We start from the raw sequence: 10,828 nt of genomic DNA, 5'->3' as shown, positions 1-10,828 counted from the left end.
GCTACGTCTCTTATTTGTTTCATAACATATATCAACTTTCTGACCCTAGCTGATAAAGCTGCTGTGTGAGCACTAAATGTAAGTTTTTCGTCGATATTGACGCCTAAATATTTGATGGTATGAGTTCGTTGAATGAAGTTACAGTTACAGGAGTTAACATTAGGTGGATTATTGCAAGTACGCTCATGAATTTTGATATCAGATGTGACCAAGGAGATGAAATCGCGGTTTTATGAAAACATACGTATTTCGTTTTGCAGTATTTAACGTCAGTAAATTATCAGAGAGCCACTCAAAGACTTTTGTCATTCCGTATTCCGCCTTCTAAAACATTCACTCCAATTTGCTTCATGGAATATTATAGCGGTATCATCGGCATAGCAAATAATTTCAGCATTTCGCAATGTTAACGAGGCAAGATTATTCAAATAAATTAAAAATAAAGTAGGACCAAGAACACTGCCCTGCGGAACACCAAAGGACAGTTCTCTGGAGGAACTAACCCATGAATCTATTTTTAAACATTGCTGTCTTCCAGTGAGATAGCTATGGAACCAATCAAGAGCTATACCTCTGACACCGATGCTTTCCAGTCGTCGCAGTAGAATTGGAATTGACACGGTGTCAAAGGCTTTGCAAGGTCTAGGAAAACACCAATGCATGCCCTGCCATTGTCTAGATTATGTACAATATTATGGGTGAGTAACTTTACTGCATCCTGGGTTGAGCGTTTTGTTCTGAATCCAAATTGATTTGGTGATAAAATACTATTGGATTCAAGATACCTCACTAAACGTTTATTGACCACTCTTTCTAATATTTTTGAAAATACTGGCAACAAAGAAATAGGTCTAAAGTTATTGGGACTATTAGTTTCACCACCTTTATGAATCGGTACAACTGCTGCTGATTTCCAGGCATCTGGGACTGTACCAGTAGTTAAACTATTATTTATAATAGCAGCAAGGGGACTAGTAACGTGATCCTTAATAGCTTTTATGTACTGAACTGATAAGCCATCGAGACCCGGTGCAGTATTAGATTTTAGACTGAGAATGATGCTGTTGATCTCGTCACTGTCAGTTGGTTCAAAAAAGAAAGAAGAAGAAGGAGAATTAGAAGTATCTATTTTATGAGCAAGTTCAATTTGTGTAGTATCTAACTCCAACAGTATTTTATTAGCAAATGATTCACCTACCGAAGCAAAAAAGTCATTACATATATTAACTGATTCATTGGGACAGCTCTTAATGGTTGTTAGTTCAAGGTTATGGGACTTTGTGGTGGCTTTCCGGTGTGTAATGTCGTTGATAGTATTCCAAAGTTCACGAGGATTGTCTTTGTGTTTTTCAAGTAGGTTAGATTGATACTGATTCCTGACTTTCCGTATTAAAGTGATGTAAAAATTCCGATATCTAGTATAAATTATAGATTTAATATCATTTAAGGGATATTTTTTAGTTTCCTGGTGAAGTTTGTCTTTTACTAGAGAACATTTTAGTAAACCTTGTGTCATCCAGGGCTTGAGTATGATCCTTGATCTAGACAGACGCATACGTTGGGAGTTTTTGTCTAATACACCTTTTATAACACCAATAAAAATGTCCACTTGTTCATTAACATTGGAAACATTATTTAAAGATGACCAATCAATATTATTCAGTTCATCTGAAATAGAATTATAATCAATACGTAGTCTATACCTAGGTCGGGGGACCGGTTTAACGATTGATCCAGTCATACCAGTAATAATTAAATTATGATCAGTTATGGATGAAGAACAAATTATAGTTTCCACATCTACTTCACCAGCATAGAAGACGTGATCAATACATGAACCCCTCTCGTTGGGAGGTTTACAGCTGGTTTTAGACCCAGTTCAGCAAGCGTACAGAGATAAGTTGAGACATCATTAGAGGCCTGGTTATTAATGTTAATATTTATATCGCCTGTAAAAATGGTGCAAGGTTTAATTTTGAGTGTGGTTATTATTCTTTGTAAAGAGTTAATAAAATTGTCAGTATTCTTAAAAGACGGAGATCTGTACACACCCATGATGTTAATAACCTCTGGAATGCGCAGAAAAATACAGTCAGCATCGTCAATTAAAGGTTCATGGACCAGAGGGGACCAAATATTCAAAACATAGACCACTACCCCACCAGCTTTGTTCACGTGATTAGTTGTATGGAAAGAATTATAGCCCTGGATATGTGGAACTGTTGGAGAATTTTCTAGCCAGCACTCCGTCAGAATTATAGCGTCAAAGTCTACATTAAGTCTGTTTAAAACTAGTAAGAAGGAGTTGAAATTACGATTTAAACTTCGAATATTTAGTGTTAAAGTTTTAAATGTATGATTATGTATGATGTCATGGCACTCCTCTGCTAAGTTTATAGAATGACATTTTATAGGTAGCGAATTATCTATACATAGCATGAGTTCCTGAGTAGTCATGGTGGTTTTAACAATTATAGTATTTTGGAGAGTAGGGCAATACGTATTGTTTGTCATTCTATGTCGTGCAAGAGTTATCGAGAGAGTTATATATTTAGAGTGCAGTGGATTGTGTAGGATTAATAAAATTAAATAAAAGCAAAATATATACTTTTGGGTGAGTTTTACATTGTGTGTGTGTTGTGAATAATTATTTATCGCGAGTATTATTGAAATAAACTTAAAATATAAACTGACATCGACATGTTTTTTGCGGATGTGGCCATCAGCCGAGAGGGAACTAATGCAACTATGATGCATCCATATTCCTTAATTTAAATTTAAATTAGTTGGTTAACTTTCGGTTTACCTCTATATTGACACTTTAACGAAAGTCACTGTTACTGTCAAGTTTAAATCCCAATGTCAATGTCTTTTGTCTATCTTCGGTCTGTCTGTCAGTCAACCAAACACAAACAGGAGCTAAGATAACCTATATTTTGGATGTGGTTTCAAAGTTAACAGAATACCCAAAATTAAAACAATATTTACTGGCAGAATTTTAAATCCAGTGATTTCAAAATGAAGCTCATAACGCATAACATGTTAACATCGAAGTGCTTAAAAGGTGTCATGACTGGATATCCTCTGGCTATAAATGCTACAGATGTAAAAGTAACAGAAATTGACTTTAATCCAGAATTTATAACGCGTGTTATTCCGAAATTGGATTGGGAAGTTCTCTGGGCAGCTGCCAATAGTATTGGCCATGGTGATGGTCTACCCAAAACTTTAGAACCAAAATACGAAGAAAATGAAGAGTTTTTGAAGAAAGTACATAAAGTCTTACTTGAAGTAGAGGTTGAAGAAGGAAATCTCACTTGCCCAGAATCCGGCAGACAGTTTCCCATCTCCAAGGGAATTCCAAATATGTTGTTGACAGAAGCAGAAGTACAATAAACCTATTTATAATTTACGCTTTTAAGTTTTCTTTTAAATTACTAAGTAATTATTTTTTAACGTTAGCATTATAACTGTACAGAGATGTGAGTGTACATAATATTTAACTTTGATTGCAACAATAAATATTTTGTTCCAAACATTAATTTATTTAATCATTTTTTTATTTATGTATTTTCGTATAGTGTAATTATATCATTAACCATCATCAATTGCCTACCCTGTTTCCCAACTACGTTGGGGTGGCTTCCAGTCTAACCAGATGAAGCTGAGTACGAATTAGAGTATTCCGTCATTAGACTAATATTCCAGTCAATAAACCAAATAACACTGCTAAAGGATTTCTTTACAAGATCCCAAAAATAAATACTTTAAGGTCTTACTTATGCAGTTTTTAAATAATTTCTGACTTTATGTCTATAAAGGCTGTTTCCCACAGTTTTACCCGCATCTTGGGGAACTCTCTTAAAGTTCGTATATAAATAAAGCGTAGCTACAAACAGTGAATGAATTTTTAAAATTGGTTTAGTAGTTCTGGAGCATTATAAAAGGAATTTTATAAAAACCCAGAAAATTACTTTGGTTGTACATTTAAAAAAGTAATAATTGCTATTATTTATACTAATAATTATAAAGCTGAAGTGTTTGTTTGAGGCCTTAATCTCATGAACTGGTCTGATTTTCGGGATTGTTCGAAAAGTTAATGCTGCCCTGGTACCTAAATGAAGGGCGTCAGAAGAAACATGATTGGTTTTAGTCAGTAAGAGTTTGACACTCCCTCACACTTTTTAATCCACAGCGGAGGAGTCACATTTGATGAGTTCACATAAAGAAAAAATTGTGTATAGGTAGTAGTTCCTTTTTACTAATCCTTGTGGTATAGTAAAATATTTTTGGTACAAATAAACAATTTATTTTAGGTTTTGATCTTGCTCAACATGGAGTAATTTCCTATGTTGTTTGAACGGTTCTGGCTGTCCTGGTACGAAAGGTGCTCCAGAAGCATAACAGTAACACTTATAGGTTGTAGTAGAATATTACTGACATCTCATCTAAAGACGACATGCTAAACTAGTATCACTAAATGGGATTATGTTGTTTCGGAAATATTTCTCTTTACCAGTTTCATGCCAGGATGACCTTTGCACCTACATTGGAAGGGTAAATAAAATAACCATAAATAAGTAATGATTTATTTATTTTGATTGAACAATAAATTATAATCAATATAAGTGACACATGACTCACAGTATACTATACCGGTAATTTCTCACATCATGTTTCGTACTATAAAATAAGTGATTTTAACAACTATTACAAGGTTTGATTTATAATTCATCTACGTAAGGTACAAATGCTAGATTTCCCGCAGCACCCATGGCGACTTTGTTTCCGGCAGCAGCTGACAGAACCTGTAAAAATAAAATATGATTTAATTTTAGTTTTGAGACTGGTTTATATGAGGACTTGTCAGTAAATCTTCTATTTAAGTTACATGTTTACTTGGTGGTTACATATCGTGATCGGCACATATGATTTTATAGGTACTTAATATGCCTGTAGATTAGTGTAGATGCTATAATGTATCAAGCATATAAATAAGTTAGTTGCTATAATTAACTGCCTAATGAGCCTACCTAACTTATAAGGAACAAGAAGTAAATTTAAGAATGGTAAATGGCACAATATTCTCAAATGATTTTGTATGTGTATACTATTGTTTTGGTGAGACTAAGTTACCTTAGACACATCACTTGGCGAAACTGCATCAACTTCCTTTGCAAGGTCAGCGGGAGTCTTGATGGAGCCTGTGTACAGACCCTGTGCTGCAAGGCACTCAGCAAGAGAAGTGCCAGCATCAGCTTCATTCAGGATCTCCAGTTTCAGTTGGTTCTTGCGGCTTTAATGGCAGCGTCATTCAGTGTTGGCTTCTTCAAAGACCACCAACTGCCTTCACAGCCTGTAAAATTAATTTAAAACCTTAAGTTTTCGTCACTGAAACTCTGAGCTTTCGTCTGTCAACATACCACCCCTTCCATTACGCAGTTTCACATTGTCTTGCAATAAAACATAATCTTACAGAATTTTGTGTAGGAGGATTACATGTATAGAAGGTGCAAGTTAAATAGAAATAATAAAAATGTATTCTCACAGCACAAGCTTCATCCTTTGGCACCGACAGGACAACACCAAAGAGACCGCTATCGGAGTAGGACACGCTGAATCCAGCCGCGGCGAATGGGCCAACATTGCCAATTGCCTTGGCCAGGGGCGAGTTGTCCGTACCCACTTGGTGACTGGACCATTGCCAAGAGCTGTAATCAAGGATCATTTTGTTATTGTTTCTGTAAAACAGGCAGGCAGCATAAAGGTTATAATTTTAGACTCGAAAAGACGACAAAGAATAATTGAGATGGATTGCTACAATTTTGGGAGTTATCAGATAAAACAGCACTTGGAGTATGGATGGGAATCAATAATATAATTAAAGATATATGTAGTATTATTTGTGAATTACCTTTAGCAGCAACAGCCAGGGCCAGGGCTTGCGTAGAGCCAGCGGGTGCTCAGGCACAGCCAGCGCGACGTGCGCCAAATCACCTCCCATTTCCTTCCTGATTACAAAACATGAGACAAATGAATTTAGAGTCGTAAAATTCAATGTCATTCGAAACTGAATTCCGAGCAAAGTCTGTGCATATGTCCATACAACTTGCTGATACCTAAAATTGTTTTCTGGGAAAAGTTTGGCGCGAACTACACCATGTCTCAATAATTATGGTGCCTGAGTAGTGCATAATGTAAGATTATAATAATGATGATAAAATGTGTAACAACTAGGTATTCACAGCTTTTAAAACCTATTTTTGTTCTTTTGATATATATTATATGTACAAGAAGACCTTACCTCAGCTCCCCACCATGGAATTTGGTGGCTTCTCCCGTTGGGTGTCACCAGCAGTCAGATTGAGGTTCTGGGCAATCATGTTGGCTCTCTCCTGTAAATTCAACAGAAAATGAAGGAATTATTTTTAACAGTAAAGTTAATATACAAAAATCTTTTTTACAAAAATTAAACCGACTTCAAAAACACTAAAAGTTAAAAAACGAATTTGAGGTGCATCGGCCTAGAAGTCGGTGTCTAATGGATGTTACTAAGTTAATTTTGCCACCGACTTCTAGGCCGATGCACCTCAAATTGTTTTTTAGTGGAAGTCGGTTTAATTTGTAAAAGTTTTTATTACAACTTTTCAGTGATATGAATAGTTGTCACTGTCCATATATGTGGAAAGTTCTCATCAATACAAAGAATATAAGCCCAAAACGAGGTAGTTTACATATTCAGTTGTCGAGTTCCCTCGACCCTCTCTGGTCTCCATCATCAGGTCAGCTTCAAACCTTCACTGTTGAATAGTGCTTTCAGGCATGCACCTGAATGTCAAGTTTTACCCTAAGTATGCCTACAACTTTCGAAGGTTTCCCTCGATTTCTCAGGGTTTCCATCATCAGATCCTGACCTGATGACGATGGTACCAAATGACAAGCATACCCTTTCAAATAAAAAGAATTTTGAAATCGGTCCAGGCGTCTTTGAGAAAGTGAGTAACAAACATAAAAAAAAACATACAACTGAATAGGGTATTACATGCATTTTGAAATATATCTTAAATAAATTCTTTAGTCTTAATATATCTCTAAAAATTAAAAATATTTTTTTCTCGTTATGTACGAAAATAAATTAATTGTTTTATCATAATTTCAAATTTCGCGCGTATTTCGCGAAAACGCGGCACACGACGGACGCCATGATCGTTTTGGTCATGACGTCATTACGTTAGTAAACAAACTACAGCTGTCAGTAATACATATTTTGATATGTATTGAAAATTTTAATAATGAGTATTTATGCTCCGTATCGTTGGTGTGTTGTTTCTGAATGTGAGAACACTAGTGTAAAAACACCAGACAAATTATGGATTCAAGTACCAGTGGATATAAATATGAGAAACACTTGGTTAAAGTTGTTTACTACCGTAATGACGTCATTAGCATGGCGGCGACATTTCGTAGTGTTCAAAGACAGATAAAAAACCTAAAACTTTAAACTGCAATAAAAATATATTTATGTACCTTACGAAGTGAAACTAACATTTCCCGATTGCTTTTCCTCTAAACAATCATTGTAATACACTTTTAATTTTTTCTCATCTAGACTAAAATACCCTATTGAGAACCTCCTCCTTTTTTGAAGTCGGTTGAAAAGTAGAAAGAAACACAAAGTTGATGTTTGCTTACTAAGTTTGGTTTGTATGCCTTCAATTGGAATTCAATGAGACAAATTTTGTTTTCCTCAAAATTGTTAAACATTCTCCGTCTTACCACAAAACTTTTAACCGTCAGTTTATGCCTTGTCTAAAAATTACAAATTATGACGTTGACATATGGTTCATTTTGCAGCCAAAATTTTATTAGACAAGTGTAAAACAGGGTTTAAAGTTTTGTAGTAAACCCTCTATTTTACACAAACATGTAGTAGTATAACACCTGTTTCAGCCCTTTTTCTTCAAATTGATCATACCTGAGAGTCTCCAACTACGGCAACAGCGCAACGAGGTGCAGCCAATAAGTTGCATGAGTAGTGCTGCAAAGACTCAGATGAAATCTTGCCAATCCTCTTGGGAGAGATGAAAAGCGAGTTGCCCAGACCTCGGCGGTAGGCAGCCTTGTGCAGCAAGTCCACAGCACGGATCTATGAGTACATAGATAAAGTACAGTAGAAAAATGACAGCATCAACTTACTAAAAGCATAAACTTTTGTTTCAGTTATTTTTACAATATCTAAATCATGAATCATTGGCTATAGTTCTGATTTGGATTTCATTCTCTATCCTGACCATAAATCAAATTTTAAAGTCTGCAGCAGTAAGCTACTGCAAAACAAGTTGATTTATCTTTAACATGTCAGAACGTGTATATTTTCACTAAAAGTCTAAAATTAATGTAAATACCTGAGGTGGAAGAGCAGCAATGTCAAACTTGAGGCGTTATTGTCCGAGAGCTCCCAAGGTCTGAACTCCTGGCAGCAGACCATGTTGGTGAGGATTTCTACTGCCTCATCAACATTGTCTTGGGTGGTCTGAAATGTATGTTTAGTTATGTAGTCTTCTGTTATTAATTGGGCTCATAAGGTTAATTTAAAAGAAAACAATGGGTTTTGTGTAGCAATTAAAAAGTATTTAAGTTTGTAAATAATATTTATATACTTATATACAAGTGTGTGGGACCATATCTTGCATAAATGTCTAAACTCTAATAAATGCTTATACTGTTGGTATCTTAAAATTATCTTTTAGATTACACAATAAGCGAACAAATGTATTCTCTATTCTGTATAATTATGTGTCTATCGAAAGTTACATGCACTTGGTGAACCAGTTACGTATGTTGGTTTCATGTCACTTATAAGCTTTGTTATGAAAATGTTCCATTCCTATTTCAATAACATATCTTTAGGCAACCCTAACACTGCCAAAAACTTAGTAATATAATTAAAATTTTATGGGGTGAACATAAAACAGCTAAGTAGCTAAGCTTACCTCAAGAGTGTAATAGATAAACTCCCTGTCACCAGAGGCAGTAACAGAAGCTCCAATCTGTGCCAGTTTACGTGCCATTATGAAGCTATTGGCATTCCTGGTGCTGAGCCCGCAGCAGACCGGAGAACATGGGCAATACCCAGCTCAGTTTGAGGCTCATATCGGGTACCAGCCCTGGAAATTACAGTAGTCAATGTATTAGTAAATTGGCTGGAGACAAACATCACCAGCACAAGTGGTATAAATTGAATATAAAACTATTTTTATTTTGACTATGACATACTATCCTCTCAAGAATGAAGTTATCATTATCAACAGATTGTACTTCTAATATAAATTACATGTTTATGTTAGAAACATGTGAGTGTCCAAAGATTAATAAAACCAAGAAATGTCTGCTTGGTAGGGGTATTCTTTACAAACAAAATTGAATAGTGCTATTGGTTCATTATTTAATGATTAATAAGAAAGGCTGGCACACCTTACTCATTTGGACTGCTAAAATATAAGTACTTACTTGAAGGCTACGGTTACGCGAGTGACTGGGGACCCATTGTCCAATGCGGCTACAAAGTTTTGTTCGGCAGGACCGCACAGGAGACCTTGGGCTCTCTTGACACCAGGCGCAGCCTGAGCGTAACCCTGGTCTGTAAGCCAAGAAAGAGCATGTTTCCGACTGATTTAACGAAGGAAAATGTCAAAAGGGTTTACATAACAGGGTTTGACAGATCAGAACTTAATTTATTTTAAAATACCACTAATTTCGCTGTCCGATATTAAGTAAAGTTACTGAATGTTATTGACTATATTTACCGTAACATGACGAATAAGAGGGTTACGAAAGTTTTCGATTTCGATGCCATTTCAAGGAAAAATCTGATTTTAGGCTGCGCTGCAATCAGTAGCACGTCGTTTTAGGGATGAGCTACAGAACTTCAAAATCGATATGACAGATTGTAAAAAGACAGTGACAGGCTGACAGATACTAAAATCGATCCACATCGGTTTCCCTGTTGAGTGGTTTGCAGTGAATACAAAATAAACTACGTGAAAATGAACACTTCTTCTTCTTTCTCCTGTCCTGTTCCCAATTTTATGTGATAATGAACACGTAAATGGGAATATCATTAATATAGTAGTAGCGCTTCTGCTCATAAAAATGGTATTTGTATATAACTTAACAGATGTTAATTTCATCTCTCTTTAATGGCGATAATAAATGAAGTGAAAACTTACACTAAACAAAACTAAATAAATAATCAATACAACATCATATTATTTAGCAATCATTTTGACGACCAATTTATTCTCGAAATGATGCGCAATTATATTGACCGTCTAGAGAGCGCTGAAATTGCGCTAAACTTCAATATTATGTAAACTTACACTGCACTGCACACACACGTCAATACATGTGCACATTTAATAACTTTGTCTGGGAAGCGCCTTATTTATTTTAGTAGCATTTTTTTAATAATTTAATCTGTATTTTATGTGTCAACTTTGCCCATGCCCATGCCTGACAATGACAACTGTACTTAAAATGTCAAAGTGACGTTCGTCGCTTACAATAATGCCAAAATTGATTTCGGTATGTATTCATAACATATTTAGACATATTCCGTGAAATACTTTCAGTGTTTTGAAATATATCCTCGTACAATAAAGTTATTGGTGGTATTTTATCCGTCAGAAGAAAAATAGTCAGTATATGTAACTCAGTTTGTTGTCGAAAAGCATGATCCATTTTTTCACTTTAACTGCTCATTACAATAAAATATACAAATTAAGATGATTCTTTTATATTTCAGGGAAGGAATGACAACTTTGTTACC

General features: G+C 35.3%; 1 protein-coding gene and 1 pseudogene across 1 annotated transcript; one reads left to right on the top strand and one right to left on the bottom strand.

The window, feature by feature from the left end:
* Nucleotides 1-3,018: 3,018 nt before the first annotated feature.
* On the top strand, nt 3,019-3,396 carry LOC135117559 (multifunctional methyltransferase subunit TRM112-like protein). The gene has a single exon (XM_064036963.1). It carries the CDS (start codon nt 3,019-3,021, stop codon nt 3,394-3,396), a length of 378 nt encoding a protein of 125 aa, XP_063893033.1.
* A 1,179-nt stretch (nt 3,397-4,575) lies between these two features.
* LOC135117558 (cytochrome b-c1 complex subunit 2, mitochondrial-like) lies at nt 4,576-9,814 on the bottom strand (annotated as a pseudogene).
* Nucleotides 9,815-10,828: the final 1,014 nt, after the last annotated feature.

Source organism: Helicoverpa armigera, chromosome 11 (assembly GCF_030705265.1).
Source record: "Helicoverpa armigera isolate CAAS_96S chromosome 11, ASM3070526v1, whole genome shotgun sequence".
Lineage (NCBI taxonomy): Eukaryota > Metazoa > Arthropoda > Insecta > Lepidoptera > Noctuidae > Helicoverpa > Helicoverpa armigera.
This window is presented reverse-complemented; position numbering and strand designations above follow the sequence as displayed.

Coding starts and splice junctions, on each gene's coding strand:
- LOC135117559 (XM_064036963.1), top strand. CDS start 3,019: ATGAAGCTCATAACGCATAACATGTTAACATCGAAGTGCTTAAAAGGT.